This window comes from Nyctereutes procyonoides, unplaced genomic scaffold, assembly GCF_905146905.1.
Source record: "Nyctereutes procyonoides isolate TBG_1078 unplaced genomic scaffold, NYPRO_anot_genome, whole genome shotgun sequence".
Lineage (NCBI taxonomy): Eukaryota > Metazoa > Chordata > Mammalia > Carnivora > Canidae > Nyctereutes > Nyctereutes procyonoides.
In genome coordinates this window covers 11134033-11154147 of record NW_026575133.1, presented here as the reverse complement: position 1 = coordinate 11154147, position 20115 = coordinate 11134033, and the positions used below count along the sequence as shown (strand labels likewise).

Sequence of the window (20115 nt, the reverse complement as noted above, 5' to 3'; positions counted from 1 at the left end):
CTACAAGAAGACCTATGGTCATGACGTTGATAACTACTCTTAAGAAGGCAAGAGGCAACTTCATACAGAACCAGGAATTCTAAGCTGATTTTTAAAGAATGAGTAAAAGCTTGACAGGAGGAAAGAGCATTCTAGAAAGAATGAATCAAAGGAAGAAAGAAAGCCTGTGGACTTGAGCATGGCCTGGGTTCAGGAAGCATGTTGGGAAAGAGCTGAAGCTGGACAAATGCACTGAGGATAAATTGAGGGATGTACTTAAAACTTCAACTTGACCCTTTTTTATAAGCCCCCAGGAAGTTGCGCATGAGTCTAAGAAAGAAATTGACATGGTCCGATGACTTGATCTTAAAATAATCTTGGCAGTAAGAAGGCCACATTTTTTTCCTGGGAACTAGCTGTATAATAGCAAGTTTGTGTTTAATACTTTAAATGCTAACTTTTAAACTAATTACTGATATTTTAATATTTATTAAGTTTCTAATAATGCACCAGACTCTATGTGAAGTCCTTTTGAATGCAGTATCTCTTTTAATCCTCTTAAGGTTATTGAAAAGATTCTGTAATTATCCCTATTTGACAGGCAGAGAACCAAAGCATTAGAGAAAGGTTGGGTAACTGCCCAGGTTCATACAGTAAGTGCCTGAATTTAAACTCTGACAGTTTGGTTCTACACACTATAGCTGTAACCACCAGGGCAGTGGTCTTTAATCGTGGATGCACACAAGAATCACCAGGGGAACTTAGAACAAAAACAAAAACACACTAATGCCCAGGATTCTCAATTAAATCATAATTTAATTAATTCTCAATTAAATCAAGACCCCTGGGAGGAGGATCTTGGCATCCATTTACTTCAAAAGTGCCGGCAACTGATTGTAAAGGACAGACAGGATTGCACTGAGCTAGGCTAGACTGTCACCTTAACATACAGTGAATGGTCATAAACATCCATATTCCGCCACCGCACCAAATCACAAGAAAAACAAAACTACTAAATACTAAAATCACAGAATATGAAGACTTTCATGGCTTTTTTTTCCAGTTTTAACACTCAGGAAGAGAAACTATGGCCTTCATCTGTCTTAAGACTGACAGACAACACAGAAGAAAAAACAAAGAAGGTGGGGTGAAAAAGGAAAAGGTGACAAAGGGGTTTCAAGATGGAAAGGAAGAGAATGGCTGAAATTGGGGCTGTTGAAGTATTAAGACACTATCTACTGATAAGCGGTCGGTAATATCAAAGGCACATTTGCAGAATGTTTCCTTTTCAGTAATTGTACAAAGACTCCCTTGCCATTACAAAGCACTTTTCTTCTTGGCAGATTGAAGAATGCTTTACCAACTAAATGCATCCCAGTAACATTCAGAGCTTAGGTCCAACATAATCATAAGTTGCCTTGTTATTATGGAGGTAGAAGCCCCATTTAATAACATATTAAATGCATTATTCATTTATGTAACTCAGACCCAGGGACAGCTGCTGGGATGAAAATAGAACCATTCTGTAATGCAAAAAGCAGGTGTGTGCTTACTTGAGTAAATGAACTCTGTATTTCTGCACAATTTTCTTCTAAATTTCAGGGACAGGTCTGGTAGGGCTAATGTGATGCCATTTTCATCCAGGAAATAAAATGGTTTCAGAATGCTTTTTAATGAGCATTTAAAAAAAAATTACCAACAGTCTTCTCTGTGGCAGAAGGGGGAATGGATTCGTGCTTAGGATTTAAGCAGAACTGTTGCTGCAGGATGGGGGGGAGGGGTGGAAAGCCTGGGGCAATGATTGGTGGGAACAGCGCCAAACAAAAGGAATGTGCTCAGCTCATGATGCCAGTGGTGATGGCGAGCCCATGCCTCTAGAGCAGCGTCAAGACAGTCACAGGTGTGCTTGGATGCTAAGTGATTAAAAATCATAACCTGCCTTTGGTTTGCATGGTGCCTTGCCTCTGAAACACGCAGGGAGTTTCTGATGCACAGACTCCGTGGGAATCCATAATTGTTGTGTGACATTACTGGTCATTTTCTTGCTACCTACCATTGCTGGTGCCAGAATGTCAGCATTCTCTAGTGCGGGTATCCTTCTTCTTTTTTTTTTTTTTCTCTCCCACCTGTGATTATTTTCTCTTTTAATCGGCATGCACTCATAAGCACCTACAGTGGATTTTCTTAAATAGTAGAGTGATATTAAAAATGCTCAGACTTGATATTGACCAATTGAAATGGGTAGAGATCCTAGTGCAGGGGCAGAGTTCAAAGCTATCTGATGTGCTGGATGTTAACCCCTTAGTGTGAGGAGAAGCAGGGGCTCTGAAGATAAGGATTAGTTGCTGCTGGTTCTAGTGAGGCATTTGAAGGGTTTGAGGGCAGTGGTAATAACCACCTGCCGTGCAGATATTTCAGCATTTCTATGTGGCACAGTGATCCCAGTATGGACCTCCTGATTATCAGCTTTGCATATCCCTAGGGGCAAGGGTACCCTCAAGGAACTTAAAGTTCATAGTCACACACAGGGAGACAATCCTACAAGACATAAGGGGGTTCCTATCAATAAATCTAAAGGATCCTTTACGAGTTTAAGAGAGGGGCAATCTCCTTCCATTTAAAGAGATGGTACAGTAGTGCCTAGAGACAAGGATATGCTTGAGGCAAATTGTCTGGGGTCCTGACTGGGTGATCTTGAGAAAACTGGTTAACTTCTACGAATCTTAATATCTTCATCTGTAAATTGAAAATCATAATACCTTCCTTAAGCAGAACCCTTTGGGATATTTTGAAGACAATTGACAAAAGTCATGCTAAGAACTTAACACAGTGCAAATATAGTAAGTACTCTCTAAATGTGAACTTCTTTTTATTTCACTATTATTTTACTATCACAATCAGGAAAAGACAGAGGAGAGAAGCTGTAACTTAGAGTGGAAATTTTAGGCAGCTGATAGAGCATGAGAGAAGATACAGAAGCAGAAAGAGCAAAAGAAAATAAGCACTTTCAAGAGGTTTGAAAGAGAGGTTTGAAGGGAAGATGAGCTTTTTGGTAAGGATTCAGAGATAAAGTACAGTTAGCCTGTGGAGGGTTTCATGGACAAGATTATGAGATTTATGACCTATCCTAAGGACATTTGGAAACCATGAAGGTTATGAACAGGTAGGAGAAATAATATTAAATAAAAATAACTGGCAACATTTCATAGGCACTTGCTAATCGTCAGGGCGGTTTTAAATACTCTGTGTACATTAATCCATTTAATTTATACAACTACCCTATGAGGTGAATTAAATATTAATAATTGACCTTGTAGTGATCCATAGCATCCAAAGTACTTTCCCAGACAATATTTAATTTGACTTTCTCAACCATGCTCTTAGGTAGCCAATGTTAAGACTCAGAAACAAAGGAAAAGGCATTGGCCAGATTTGAAGGTGTTAGAAGACTATATAGCCTGCAGGCCAAATATGGCACACTGCCAATATCTATAAATAAAGCTATACCGAAACCCAGCTGTCTCCATTCTTTTGTGCATTATCTGTCCACTTTCATGCTACAATCAGAGTTGAGTACTTGTGACAAAGGCCATATAGCTGGCAAAGCTAGAACATTTCCTACCTAGCCCTTGATATTAAAAGTTTCAACTTCGGGTCTAGAAGAGTGGAAAGACCTGAGATTTTACTTCCACTTTGAGCTTAAACACTCACTCTAGTAAGTAGGTTTGGGAAGTCTGATATATGAGTACACAGAGTGGTTACTGTGGACCCCACACAAAAAGATGATGAACGACAACACTGAAGCTCAAAGTCTTAAAGATTAATTGTCCTAAAACCACAATTCCAATTTTTTTTATGAATCTGATAAATTACATAGGACAAATTTGTAGAATAATCCTTGTTTTTTTTTTTTTTTCCCTAGTAAAGCTAAAATAAGAAATAAAAGTAGGAGGCAAGATTTACTCAATCTGCAGACTGGTCTCCTTAATAGGAGTTTTCAGTACTTAGCCATTACAGTCCCTCATAATATATTGAGGAGAAACTATCAAATTTAGCCAACTTTCTGTGCTACACCATGACCATGGCACCCTCTATGGAATCTAATGTTAAATCACATAATCCATAGCAATCTATTCTTTGTCTGAATTTCAAATTCCCTTGCAATATATGTTACTCATTCTAACTCTCAGTTATATAACCTTTAAAATAACTCCTGGATTATCCATGTATATCACTTCAAGATTATAAACATAGTAAGGGCAAGGACCATGTCTTCTACTGCTGCGCATTTCCCATGGCTCTGAAGTGAAATGATTCATTGATGGACTAAATAAAAGAGTTATATTAAAATGCTAACAATAGGTCTAATATGTTACTTTGATGATTTGTCTTTCTGTTGGGTACTTTATAGGAATTAGCTCTAATCCTCAGAGCACCATGAAGTGTAGTTACCAATAGCCCTCCGGGCTACACAGTAGTAGGTCTAGCCTTAAAAAAAGTGGGAGTGGTCCAAATGGTAATGAGCTGGATTACAACTTGAGCTTTTCTCCATTTAGGTACAGGAAAGTGGTTTCCAATAACTGCACGGATGGAGTAAGAGAACAGTACACTGCCAAACCGCAGAAGTGTCCTGGGAAGGCCCCACGGGGGCTGAGGATTGTCACCGCTGATGGAAAGTTGACAGCAGAGCAAGGGCACAATGTTACCCTCATGGTGCAGTTGGAAGAGGTAGGACCAGATCCCAAACCATTTTTATCTTCTAGGGCAGAAAATCAGATTTGGTCTATGTATGTCTTTGTTTTAATTTTTTTTTCATTTTAAATATTGTTGACTTTTTTTTTTCTTTCTGCTTTTGGTTCCTTGGTTTGTTGTTGTTGCTCTTGTTTCTCCTTCCCTGCCACATTTCCTCAATTATTCTCAGTTCACTGCAACTCCTTCTTCACTCTCAATATATCACTTCTTATCTTGGAAGTTTTTTTGGATTTAATTGTGCCTTATTGGCACTTCCAGCCAAAAGTTTTCTCAGAATACATCAATAGTATTCCAAAAAGAGTTGAACATACATGTTCAACCTAACAGCTACTAATGCTGTCTTTCTCTGTCACCCTGATGTCTTAGCTTTTCTTTTCCAAAGGCAGCATGCTGGTCATACATATAACACCAAAGCTAATATAAATGTAATTGAGTATGCTTTCTTTGAGAATTGAGAGTTTGTAATTCTGTAACACCTCAGCAATATCATTATGAGCATCAATGACTGACAAATTGTGATTTTCTGAGATTTCTGAATATTCAGATAGTGTATAGGATAAAATTTATACCATATGTTTTAAAATATGCATAGGCATCTTTATCATCTTAGAAAGGAAGATGATGTTCTCTAAAGGATCAACAATTTCATTAAATGATCTCAGTTATCAAGCCAGACAGTCTTGCTTTCAGCCATGTTTTCTGAGTACTTAAATATGGGCAGCACTGTGCTAGGCCTTATGAACAGAAAGGGATTTAAAAAGTTAATACTGATACCAGGATTAAGATCTACATCATTGACTTCCAGCTTCCCCTGATAGCTCAGTGGTTTTCAATCTTTAGCATGAATAAAAGTTACCTGGTGAATATGTTAAAACAGTTTTCTGGGACCCATCACCAAAGATTCTGATTCAGTAGGTTGGGTGGGGCCCAAGAATATGCATTTATAACAAGATTATAGGTCATGCTTGTGCTTCAAGAATAAACAGAACAAAACAAGGGCAAAGCCAAGGGGGAGAGAGTAGTCTTCAGAGGCTCTGGAGTTTGACTTGAAAGGGAGAAGATGAAGCATTTAGGATTACTTTGTCAGGATTGATCAACATTATGGGTATTTTAATTCCTGTAGCAGAAACAACTGTGAAATAATGAGTTTGAAATTACAGCTCAGATGATGCTGATACTTCTGGACCAACGACCACTTTGAGAACCATCCCTCTAACCTAGTACCCCTTTCTGTTATCTCCTTGATAAGTGCCTTTCTACCACACACATTCTTCTAAATACAAGGTTCCCAAAATTTTACAGTTGGAACTAGAAAGATAGAGACCAATTTAAGCAAATTGGAGTTGCTCAAATTTTACAGAAATAAAATCTTTAGACTTCTGCCTGAGGCTATGACATATTAGCTTGCAGCAAATCAAATATATATGTATATATTTAGAGCAGGAGTGAGGTTCTGAGACAGAAAGAGAGAGGGGGGGAAGGAGAGAGAGAGGAAGAAGAGCATGAGAGAAGTATCAAAAAGATTCGGGCAAAATTCTTTTCTTCAGAGATTGGAAATTCATTATAGCAAGTCCAGCAATTCATGCTGTATTTCCCCTCAAGTACTTTGCCAATTGATACATCATACTGTGGAAGAGGTCAGATTTCAGATTCCTAGTTAGAAGGCCGTATACAAAGTCTTGGCTAAACAACTAGCAGAAGGCTCTCAAGGCTGGGAAGATAAAAATGGACGTCAGATAAAATCCCAGAGAGAAGAGAAGCATAAAGAAGTAGCACAATATTCTGTGCATTTGTTTTCTCTCTGAGTTGTTTGACAATATCCAAGTGATATAAGCAGAATGGAAAGTAGTTACTATAAGGATGAAAAGTCATGCAGTTTTTAGAAGTACTACATTTTGAGGGAAAAAAAATTAGAGCTCAGAGACTATCAAGAAGGAAATCCCTGATAAATAATACAACACGAGATTCTTGAAACTCCTGGAAGGCTCCATCCTAGGAGTAAGGACACATGACAACCAGATCATGTTCTCTAAATGCTGAAACCCAATCTGGAATTATATTTCAGTATCTGAAAGCATTAGTGATTCCCCCCCCCCCACTCTAAATATCTTCCAGAAGCTAAAATGAATCCTCTTTAGAGGAAAATAACATAAATCAGAAGTCTTACCTATATTTTTCACATCAAATATTGGGCATTTAATTTAAAATACTACATATATATCAAGAAACAGGACCCAAGAAGAGGTTGAAAAAAAAAACATCAAAAAAGAGAACAGTTGTCTGAGATATGATTAGTATGTTCATAAATATAGGTCAAGACAGAAAACACAATCCCCAGCAGTCATCAGTAAGAGGCAGTAACAAATGGATGTTGTAGAAATAAAGATATAATAACCAATATTAAGTGACACCTGAGTGGCTCAGTCAGTTGAGCATTGGAGTCTTGGTTTTGGCTCAGGTCATGATCTCCTGGGTCATGGGATGGAGACCCAAATCAGCTCCACATTCAGCAGGGAGTCTGCTTGAGGATTCTCTCTCTCCCTCAGCCCCTACCTCCACTCACATGTGCACAAACACTCTCTCTCTAAAATAAATAAATAAATATTTTTTTAAAAAATAACTGATACTAAGAAGTTAGATAGATTGACAGTCAACCAAACCCAGACAGATAGAAGATAAGTTAAATGGAAGAAAGGACAGTCGGAAGTATAACATTTGGAGCATAAGAGAGGAAGCATATAAAATAGAGAAAAGAGTAATAAGAGACACATGGGAAACAGGGAAATGGCTAACATAGATATAATTAGAGTCCTAGAGTGGAGAAGGATGATAAGAAGTCAGAATCCATTTTTAGGGGATAATATCTAAGAATTTTCCTAAACTGACAGGAGGTATCAGAGTATCAATCTAGTCTGGAGAGAATACACAACCCCTAGCAGGATACATACAAGGGGGAAAAGGCAGTTAGGTATCATATTCAAATTACCAAAATCAAAAAATAAAGAGAAAAATTTAAAAGCAGCACAGAAGAAACTGGAATGACATCTTTGAAGTGCTAGAGAAAAAAGACAAACATGAAGGTAAAATAGAGAAATTTCTCAAACAGAAACTGAGATGAGTCATATAAGATGATTTTTATAAAAAGAAACACTAAAGGTAACTCTTCAGGCATAAAGAAAAAGAAACCCAGACAAAAGCACAATAGTGGAAAGAATGAAGAGCAAGAAAGAGGGCATATATGTGGGTAAATTGAAATTAATAACTTTGTAGACCAATAATGATAATCCACTGTGGGTTTAAATATGTGTAGAATTAAAATACATGACAACTATAATTCAGTATGTATTAAACGGAGTCAAGGTGTTTTAAGTTCCATGAAATGTCTGTGAAGAAGTAGAAGTACTAATTTATATTAGATGCCAGCATGTCCAGAATATGTACTTTAATATCTAGAGAAACAGCTAAAAGAATAGTCAGAGAACATTTAACTATCAAACTATTGGCAGGAAACTGGAATAATATTAAATTTGCCTCATTAATCCAAGAAAAAACAGGAAAGAGGAAAAAGGAACATACTTATATTCAAGACTAATAGAATAAGTAGTGAAATGGTATATATGAATCCAAATATTATCATTAATTGCATAAAATAGTGATTTTTGTAGCTTGCTTAAGAAGGCTGTATCTAACCCAAGATTGTGAAGAAATAACACCACAAGTTTTTTTCTTTAAGTCTATTATAATCTGTTTTGAATAAATCCAAGGTTTTATATCTTTTTCTCTTTGCATATTCAATTGACCCAGCACCCTTGAAGGACAATTCTTTTCACCCTGAATTGCTCTGAATCTTTGTCCTAAATCAATTTAACATATCTGTGTGGATCTCTTTCCTGATATTTTATTTTGTCCTGTTGGTTTTGATTCTCAAACCTGTGTTAAGTGATAATTTAAAACACTTTTTAAAAAAATTTTGAGAGAGAGCATGGGAACAGGAGGAGGGGTGGGGGAGGGGACAGAGGGGCTGAGGGAGAGGGGAAGAAAATCTTAAGCAGGCTCCACTACCATCATGGAGCCCAACACAGGTCTCCATCTCATGACCTTGAGATCATGACCTGAACTGAAATCGAGAGTTGGACGTTTAACCAACTGAGCCACCCCAAGTGCCCCTAAAATACATTTTAATTACTCTAGATTTAGAGTAAGTCTATCTATCTGGATGTATAAATCCTCTGAACCAACCTATATAAATATTTATATATATATATGTATGTGTATATATATATATATATATATATATAACACACATAGATATATACACCATATATGTTGTATATTATATACAATTATATATAATATGCTTTATAATAGCATAAAAACAATGCTTACCTACAGACAAAACTACCAACTTATTTTCAATATCTCTACCCAGAAAACTCAACACTTTTGGAAAACATTTTGAAAAACATAAATATATGGAGAGATATATGATAATTGCAAATTGGAAGATGCAATATTATGAAAAGATGCCAGTTTTCCCCACATTGATCTTACATTCAAGGCAATTTCAGTAAAGTCTCTAGCATATATTTGTGGGTTAAAGTTGACATGTTCATAAGGCATATGAAAAAGCAAGGGTTCAAGAATAGCAAAGAAAATCTTAAAAATGACTCCCAACACCAAACCTAATGAATGGCTTACATTACAGATATCAAGATTTATTATAAAGCTATAGTAATAAAGAGGGTGTGGTGATATATATATCCAACATACTCAAGCTGATCAAGAAAGGGAATAGTGAGTCAAGAAAAACACACAGACATGCACACATATTCTTTATGACAAATGAGACACTTTACTTTAGTACAGTAGATCAATTATAATCTTTTCAATAGGTGTGTAATGACATCAAAATCCAAGTGGAAATATATGAATCTTGATCTCTCTTAACACAAGTAATTGTAACTGGTTTGTCAATCTAAGTATGAAAGATAAAACATAAGTGTTTAAAGGAAAATGCAGAAGAGCATCTTCAGACATTGGGTTAGACAGAGATTATTTTAAAATAGGAAACAAAATCCACTAAATAGATAGAAGAATATGGTTTAATTAGACTACATTAAAATTAGGAATTTCTTTTCTTTAAAATACACTATTTAGAAAATAAAAAGGTAAGCCCTGGAGGGTAAGAAGTTATTTGTAATACATAATTTCAATAAGTTACTCATAACCAGAAAATTAGAAATGATTTCTACAGATCAGTAAGAAAAATTCTGGCCACTCAATAGAAAACACACAAATGACTTAAATGGGCTTTTCAAAGATGGGAACCAAATTAGCTGATAAAGGTATGAAAACTTCTCAGCATTACTGCTCATCACAGGAATGCAACTTAACACTAAAATAAGATATTACTTTCTACCCATCAGAAGACTTATATTTTAAAGGACCAATAATATCACGTGTTGTTGTTGGAGCAAACAGTCATTTTTACAATAGTGTTTGGAGTGTAGATTATTACCGCCATTTTGGAAATCTGTTTGACATTGACTACTAACTACTGTACTCTTCTCTGAATATATGCACAACCCATGATCCAGAATTCCTACTCTTAAGTATACACTCATCAGAGTGAATACAAATATGCACCAGATGTGTGTAAAATAATGTACATAGCAGACTTAGTCATGAGAGATCAAAACTGGATACACACATTTATCAACTGTACAATTGAGAAATAAGTTACAGTATATTTATAAAATGGAATGTGACAGAACAATGAAAAAGAACAAACTATTGCTACCTACAAAAACTTGGATGAATATCATATCCACTACTATGCTAAGGAAATGACTGAAAAATATGTATTGTATGATTCTATTTAAACTGCAAAAGTAGTTTATGGTGATAGAAGTGAGAGTGTTACACCTTTAGAGGGGAAGTGGCAGGGAGTTTAAAGGTGTACTGGGAATTTTTAATTTTTTGTTGATTAATGGCTGCATTCATTTTGTAAAAAATCAAGCTGTATATTCAATTTACATATTTTTCTTTATGTCTTTTATGCCCAGCCAAAAGCTTACTTAAAACTCATTTGGGAAATTCAAATAGCATTTATTTATACATTTTGTATTTGAGTCTTTAGGGAAAAAAGAAAAAAGAAAGAAAACTTTGGGGACATTTAGGGAAAGATTTATTTTCTGAGCCAATCCTATACCCTGTGTTTCCCTGTATAGTGAATATGAAGTCCCTTTCCCAGAGATAAAAGGAACCTGGTTATGATAACTTAGAAGAACATGATCTTTTGAAGCAGCAGATGTTTGTGCTGGAGCAGGCTTCAGAATTCAGATTTTTGTTCCGTTTCTAAGAACACAAAGGGGCAAGATCTGAAACAGGAACTCACACCTGGTCACTTCTGACCTTTGTCCACCCTCCAGAGACAGAGGCCAGGCTCTCTTCCATTCAGCTTTGCTTTCTGTGTAACAAAGATCATCAGGCATCTCAGATTTGGCTGAGTGATGTGAGAACAGATTGGGTAATCTGGTTTAAGATGTGTAAATTCATGCCTTCTGGGCACAAGAAGGGAAAAAAAAAAAATCACAAGTTAGTTCATTCCACTTGAGTGGGCAAAGCTACAACAGCAGAGAGGAAATCTGCTGTCTTCAGCTGTCAGACCTGGCCCCTTGATGCTCATCTCCTAGGGCAGAGTAGAAGCCAAAAAGACTGTCCCCCCATCAAGAGGCCCTGGGGACCTCACATTCAGCTGTGGGATTCTGTGCTGATTCACAAGATCTCCTTACAGAAACAACCTGTTTCTCTATTAACCTCTGGGGATTCTACACATAGGCATGGGGGATGCATGTAATGAGTGATACAAAACAAAGGAAAGCAGAGGGGCTCTGAGAAGCTGAGGAGCATTGAAATTTGACACAGTGATAACAATCTGGATATCCAACATTTATTGAGCACTAACTATAGTCCAGTTTGAGAATGCTTTTTTTGGATTGTCTCATTTAGATGCCATAGCAACCCTATGTGAGTAGGTGTTATTGTCCTCATTGCAGTTTACAAATGGCACAGCCAAAGCACAGAAAGGCAAAAGAACTTGCCTAAGATTACACAGCAACTGAAGTATCAAGTCAGGAGTCAAATCCAGGCTCTACGGTATCCTACCTTTTTATTACTTCTCTTTGGTGGAAAGAACCATTTTCTGGGAAATAATTTCATGTAGTTCCTAAGCTCCCTAGTAACACTTCACTGGGGACAGGTAGTAACAAAGGCCAAGGATAGAAAGAATCGGCAAAAGTATCTATGTCCTAGCCAATCTGGCCTATACTATGGCTGCTGCTATATTCTTAGACATTAGTCAATATATAAAACATGATTTTCCTCCTGGATTTTCTTAGAGTATTCATGGCTTGTGATCAGTTCATTAAAAGCCATTTCAGCAAAGAGAGATTCCAAATCCTCTCTAGGTTTCCTTCTCTTTGCAAAATTACATCTTTATTGAATGGCTTCTGTGTATCTGGTATTACTTTATCCATTCTAAAGAATACTGTAAAACATAGGATATGAATGCAACACTCAAGGACTTTGTCATTCTTGTATACCAAACCTCTACAGAGTCTTGGATATGAATTAGGCTATCAAATCCAAAACAAAAGCAAATACCCCTGACATATACCACTGGCAATACATGGGGTCTATATTATCCCCCTCAAATCTCTGAATCCACTTCTCATTTGGGTTTGATGGTCCTAAATTTACTTTGAATATAACATTTGGCTCTTGCCACCATACCTAGTGCCAATTTTTCATAGCAGTAGTGACATTAATGCCAAGCTTCTGATACTCCTTGAGCAGTAAGTCCTCAAGGTGACAAGGGGACCAAGAGGTACCCACTATATTCTGATTGGCAGAAGACTCTCCAGGTCAGTATCATATTTTGTCATTTGGGCAAGAATTATGCCTCTGTGTCTCATGGCTTAGTCATGATTCCACTCTCTCCCAAAGACTTGTCTTCTCTCTGTGGGGTTGGGTTGAGTTAGGTTAGGAACTGAAGCATCACCCCTTTTTTGTCCCCAGGTATGTGCATACAAACCCCTCTGTGTAGGCTCCATCTCCTGTGCATACCAACTGAAGTGTGAGTGACCTGAGCAATGAACTGTCCCACCAAGTAGTTGGGCATATGTGCTTATTTGTTCTTCAACACATATTTTACCAAGTTTCAATTTTATATCATGTACTTTTCCTTCAAGACATATTCATTTTGTGGAATTATGTATTTAGATTAACTAGGCCCTCCTCTTTATCAAGTTCTAAATAAAAACCTAACTGCATGAAATAGAAAATAGTAAATATTTTATATTCATTCAAAACAAAAATAAAATTTAATTTATTGCATTAGATTGTAAAAAATATTTTTGGCAGCCCCCATAACATTATAAATATCATTAAGGTAGGAATCATGCCATGCCTGGTCACAGCTCTAGCATCTCCTCTCACTGTGACTAATGCATTGATAGGAACTCAATAAATGTGTGTGGATTTGGATAGACTTCCCCAAGAAGAGTAGAGATAAAGCCCAAACTTAAAAGGGAAAGACTCTTAAAATGTGAATAACATCCAAAACATGTTAAAGTCTTCATTTGAAATCTAAACCCCTTCCTTTATTCAGTACTAATGCATGTCCTAATACTAACATAAGAGTATCAATGAAAACCATGCTAAAATCAGAGCAAAAGAGAACTTCTTATTGGCAGAAGATAATCAAAGGCTAGGTACACTGATGCTAGCTTGCAACTGCATGCACAGTAACCAAGTCACAATTTTGCAGATTTGACATATGCAAGCGATAGAATCCCTTCCTGCATATAGCACGAGAGGCCACCCTCCACATCTAGGTAACAGAAATGGCTCTATAACATGACTCCATCAAAATCCCAAAGCTTGGCTCACACCCATTACCCAGAGAACCACATAATTCAATGGAAGTTGATGAAAAGCCCCATTGTTGGGAAGTATATCCCTGCCCTTTTCAGGGTTCTCTCCTGCACTGTAATGAAGGAACCTTGATCAGAAGCAATAAGTCAAAGGAGACAATATTTCTTCCATCCCAGACTCCTTCAGAATGGCTAATCCAAGAACACACATACACACACGTTCATATACACTCTGCATGTATGCATCACTGTTTCCTTAAGGGCAAAGAACAGTTGATCCAGAAATCAACAAAGAGGGGAGAGGAAGGGTCCATAGAGTTGTATCTAACTAGCCAAACATTTTCCAAGTACGCCTGCATTTGAGGAAGCTGATCGAAGGTATTTTGCACTGAGATCCAGGTATCCAATGAGAGGTGGCATCTCTCTCTGGAGACTTGCTTAAGACGGATGTTCTCTGGACCACTAATGAGCACCTAATGAGCCTATAGACTTTCAATGCGATAACTCCGCTTCCTGGAGAAATCCAATGCGAGAACCTGAAGGCACAGGATGGATGGCAAAGGGCCTAATCAGTCTTAAGAACTCAACAAAACCGATTTGGAAGGCATTCATTTGAGAGGACTGCTAGGCAGAAGTAGTGTCTGCATGTTACAGAAGATAATTAAATCTGTTTTAAACAGCTGTAAGAATAAAGAGATGCAATTCGCTGCATAATTTAAGACTTTTAAATTAAATCTGAGGCAAGGGACTAAAATTAAAACTTTGATCTGTATCTCATTGTCTTAATACTTCAATTTACATACAAAGACTGGAACTTAATAAGGAAAATTCATGATTATAACTTCTTCTGTGAGATTTAACTCTAAAACGTGAAGGCTGTGTCCTCATTAAATGAATTTCAATGATCTGTAATTTCACATACATTGAAAGACTTATGGCAGCATAAAAGTAACCACAACGTAATAACACTTCATAAATATTGCAGGATGCTACCAGCCGTCGGATGGTAGAGAAGATGACTCTTGATAAAATTTGCTGTGAGACCCTCATTTGTTGAATTCATAAAAGAATTTGACCTACTTTTTCATCTGGGGGAAAATCAGGGCTTTTAGAAACTACACAAAGAGTCCGCAAGCACTGTTCATCTAGGCAGGTATGAGTTTTCTAAAGCCGGCCCAGATCTGACTCAGAAGCCTCGGTCTTCCACACAAAGGAACGGGAGATGATTTCAATGAGCCGTGGAGACTTAAGAGCCTTTCTCATGTATTATTCCTTGCTCCATTCAGCTTTATTCTCTTTGAGTCGAGCAAGGTAATTGAGCCACTTCATTTCTTCTCCCTGGCTGCTTCGGGTTACAAAGGAAAGAGGGAAATGAGGCGGGCAGTATAGGTTGTCTTTAGCCAGAGGCCTAGCAGCTGAAGTTCAGGTTGGCTTGGTGAGCAACTCTTCCTAAGGCTCTGCTTTTCCTTCCTCAGTTCTGGCCCACAAACATTGGCATTTTGCTCTTCTTTTCAGTTTTAGGGAATCTGTGTTTGCGAAGGACTTCATTCTCCCTCCCTTGGTAAGCAAGGAGCGATACATGGCTTATTTCTGAGAGTTTCAGTTCAGTGCACATTCCAAGGACTGGGGGGTCATCGTCTTCATATAGGAAATTATTTTCAGATGGATTTGCAGTCTCTCGGCCTGTCTGTGTTAGGCCTGCAGCACTGGTGCCCCCCCTTCCATCCATACGGGTGGCCACCACCCCAGAATGATAACTTCACCCAAACAAAACAATTTTTGCCCAAGTATGTGACTTCCTCAGATTTCTGGCTTTGCACTTTGCCCTTTGTTATCCTGTGACTCTGGGCCATATCAGTTCATCCTTAGTGTGATCCACCATTTATGGGTGATAGAAAATTTCTGCCATCTACCAACAGCATTTAAATGAGCTCTCCATCTTCACCTGAGAGCTGAGATGATTTTAACTGCCTTTATTCCATGCTGGAATATGACTGTATCTTCAATAATACCCATAACACGAATAGCAGAATTATAAAAACAGATGATCACCTACACTAGATTTGATGATTAGGATCATGATCATTCTGCCTATCTTTATAAGTAAAGAAACTGAGGTTTAAATATAAATTGAATTTCAAAGGGCACATAACTCCCAGCTTACTACCTGACTTCTGGAGGGCACTGCCATGTACAGTACCTGTGTAGAAGTCTGTAAAGTCACTGAGACCTCTCAAGAACCTGTTAATTTGGAAAAGTGATGAAGTAACATCCAGGGTAAGAAATCATATATCCATTTCATAGATAAGATCTTATGACTTGGTTAAGTCTAGCAAGTGATGCTAGATATAAAAGTTCTGAGAGCTCTTTAGAAATTTTGAAAGCATGACATGACAGTGTTGTTTGTGTGTATGTGTGCATGTTCATATGCTTCTCATCTGTTAATGTGGTATTTACAAATCTAACGGTGATCTCTCTGGATGGTAGGCTTATGAGTACTTTGAATTTCCTTTTTCCTCATTTTATGTGTTTCTTATATTCCCTTTATAAATTCTCCATGGCTTTCTCTTTTTTCTTCTTTCTTCTAATTGACCTTACATATTTCCATTACATATCTTACTAGTAGGAAAAACTTATTGCATAGGTTTATTCCTAAAGCAGTCTCCCTTCTTTTCTTTTTTTAAAAAGCATAATCTTAAAAAAAAAGCATAATCTCATTCTTTTTACACACCTGGATGCTTTACCTTTACAGTGACTTTTAAAGACATTCAAAAACATCTTTATAGTTTTTTATTATTTGGTGGCACCATAGTTTTCCTACCAAATCCTGCTGAGCTAATTCATAAAGTCACTGTGTAGTGATAACAGTATAGTAATGTCCTTTATTACCTAAAAAGCGTTTTCAAAACATAATGGGTCAAAGTTCTGACCTCTCTCTACCACACTGTCTAGATAGAGTAAAGAGACCTCAGCTTACAATTATTTATCTGCTTCACAAGCCAAATGTTCCTCCAGCCTTATGGGTTCTGTTCCATTCTAAGCCAGACACCTAGTACAGAAGACATAAAAAAGGAATGTGGAAATTTGCTCTTCATTCAAACACATGGTGGTGTGGCTCATTTGCAAGTGAAGGATTAAACCATTTTGTGATGATTCTTCAGTTGGAAATTCTTGGTCTGAGCATTAGATGCAGAAGTATTTGGATATTTAATGAGGCAAGTCTCAAGGCTCAGAGTCCTCAAGGAAGGGATGAGCCATCTGCATTTCATCCTAGAGAAAGTAAAATACAGAACCAGGCAAGTGGTTTGGTACATCCATAGTCTGGTCTTCTGACATCGCTGACCTTGTCAGACATGAATTCTCTGGTGAAATCTAAAACCCCGTGTATGCCTAATTCTGGGAAATGAACAAGGGGTAGTGGAAGGGGAAGTGGGCGGGGTGTTGGGGTGACTGGGTGATGGGCACTGAGAGGGGCACTTGGCGGGATGAGCACTGGGTCTTATGCTATATGTTGGCAAACTGAACTCCAATAAAAAAATTAAAAAATAAATAAAAAATAAAACCCCATGTATGCATTGCCATCCTCACTGTTGTGAATATTCTTCCTCCCAGTCAGAGCATCCAAGCCCACTGCTGCCTTTTTTTGTAAGAGGCGGGGGGTCGGCATCTTCAGAGAGGCACCTATGCTATAGATAACCGTCTCTGAATAGACAAGGAGAGAGACTGACTCTTTAATTTGTAATTATGCCAATATCTAAGTATCTTGGGACTGTGTCCAGAGCTCAGTTTTGAAGCTGAAGAGAAGCCCATCGAGCATGAATTGAACCAAATATTCAGGAAATACTTTCCCAGCTTATCTAGTGAGGCAGCCTTAGCTTTCAACAATGATAGCACCTCTTGAAAAGGATACCAGAGAGACCCAGGACTTGCTTAGGAACAGAAGACAGGGCATTTGCAGCTACTTTTTGTCATAGACTGGTGTTGTCTATGCTGGAAGCACTCAGTTTACTATTGTAAAAGAACAGGCTTGACACAGTTACAGCAGTTGATTCTTGGTTATAGTCCTCTCACTCTGTTGAGCATTCACTTGGGCAGGGTCTTTACAAACAAGTTTTGCAGCTAACAGTATTTTATAGAGCCTGGCATATTACACTGGGCTCCTCTTTTATCGCTACTTAATGAAGAATTTAATCCATGTTGGCATTCCTCTAAAGGGTTTTGGTTACTGAAGCTTATAAAAGTTTTCTGGTTTCACATATGAGTGAATCCATTTTTTAAGAGCTCCCACTGGGAATGAGGACAATAAAATAGGAGTGCTGAACTTGGAGTTAAGGAGAACTTGGTTCAAACTAATCTTGTGACTGGGCAAATTTTAGCAATCTTTTAGGGTTAAGATTAAATGAGATACTATGTAGAGAGCGGTTAATATTTCTGCCACAGTAAACTTTCAAGAAATGTTCTCTATCTTTTCCCATAGTGACCACCAGGGGATGTTCTAGAACAATCCTACTTGCATACTTTATATCAGAAGTCATATGCCATAGGTCGGTCTTACTGAAAAGCACAAGGTGGATAGCACTTCTCCCCCTGAACTTATTTCTACCAGCTGATGAAATCTCTTCTTTGAAAGCCAGGGCTCATTGTACTGTAGTGATCTCCTTTCCTCTTTCTTGTCATGACTCTGCTAACCTGAGTCTAAACTAAGTAAACGTACCTGGAGTAGGGTATGCAAAGCATAGGTGGGTTACTTTTACTTCATGCTCCCCACTCTGCTAAATATTTTTACTCTTAAGAAAGTGCTGAGGCACACCAGGGTGGCTCAGCAGTTGAGCCTCTGCCTGTGGCTCAGAGTGTGATCCCAGGGTTTGGGATTGAGTCCCACATAGGGCTCCCTGCATGGAGCCTCCTTCTCCCTCTGCCTGTGTCTGCTTCTCTCTCTGTGTCTCTCATGAATAAATAAATAAAATCTTTAAAAAAAAGAAAGAGCTGAAATATCTGATTTTTGTTTCTGTCATTCAATGCTGCTTAATCATTTTTTTTTTTTAAATCTTACTTTGTGGTCAAAAAAGCATTAAAAAGAAAAATCTAAAACCAAAGTTGGTTGTATTCCCTCATCAGTCTGCTATCAATCTGTGTTACTTCTGGTTATTTCTCATATACTTAATCAATATTTAAATATTTACAGTAATGGTAGAAATAGAATGTGTTTTGCAATGTTCCTTGCATCATATCATATTCCACCCAACACCACCCCCTCCTTTTAAAATTGATGAACTCTCTAGTTCCCCTCATTTCCCCCCTCCCTCTTTTAATCCTACATGCTGTCTCTCACTGCCCCTCACTTCACTTCACCCCCTGTCCCGGGGGAGTCAGTGTTAACAGACTGGGTTACATTTGCCAGCACTTTTATGCTCATACAAACACACACACACAGTACATATATTGTTATCTGTTGTGCTTTTGTTTTTGACAAAAAAAAAATGGATTTTACTGAAGTCAATTCTCTACAATGTAGTTTTTGCTACGTGAACTTTAAGATCACTTTCAAGACTGAATTCCAGTGAAGTCTGAGGCAAGCCTGAGCTTTGCCGGGCCCAGACTCTGACGTTCCTATCTGCAGTGAGTCTATAATGCCTTCAGGAATGTCTCAGAGTCTCATTTTTGGATGAGGCTGCCAGTGTTGAGTTACTGTAGCATTTGTTTTCCCATTTTTCTCCCAAGCCACGTTGCAAGAACTGATAGGTTCACACACCTTCCGTTCCTCAGGTTAATCTTGGCTCCTTAGTGGCCACTTGATATATTTGTTTTTCTATTACCGAAGTCAGTGATGCCCTTGGAGAATCCCCATATGGATTTCATGTGGCTTTTGTGCTTTTCTTGGGCACATCTTTTGAGCTAATATTCTCAGTTCTATATCTATATCAGGGCAGGTGACAAAAGGGCAGTAGGTCCAAAAAATATTATATGACAGTTTAGATATTTGCCAGCCTAGGTGCCATTTTGGGAATGATGACTTGTGATTTATTGAATTAAAGTAACTCTCCATTATACAGCACGTTTTCCTGACTACTGAATTATGATACCTGTTGTTCCCCATATTCTCTGTCTTCCTTATGGCTTGAACACTATACTGCTTCACTAGAGGGAAGACCTCAGAATGCAGTATGGCGTTCATGCCGATCCACCTTTCCACTTCTAAACAAAGCTGTTGTGAGAGGTGGAAAGAGTCAAAACCAGGGATGGAGTCTAACAAGAAAAGAAAGTGATACCTTGCTTTTGTTCTCACCTTTAACTCTGAAAGGTATTACAAGTAACTTTTATTTTTTTTTTTATTTTTTTAAACTTATTTATGATAGAGAGAGAGAGAGAGAGAGAGAGAGGCAGAGACACGGGCAGAGGGAGAAGCAGGCTCCATGCACCGGGAGCCCGATGTGGGATTCGATCCCGG

The 20115-nt window shown here is 37.9% G+C and overlaps 1 protein-coding gene across 1 annotated transcript in view; it reads left to right on the top strand.

Moving 5' to 3' along the window:
• The window catches only part of SORCS1 (sortilin related VPS10 domain containing receptor 1), a 495004-nt gene that overhangs the window by 418316 nt on the left and 56573 nt on the right, over window positions 1–20115 (top strand). Inside the window, 1 exon segment of the mRNA XM_055300554.1 lies at window positions 4536–4707. Coding sequence (XP_055156529.1) covers window positions 4536–4707 — 172 coding nt within the window.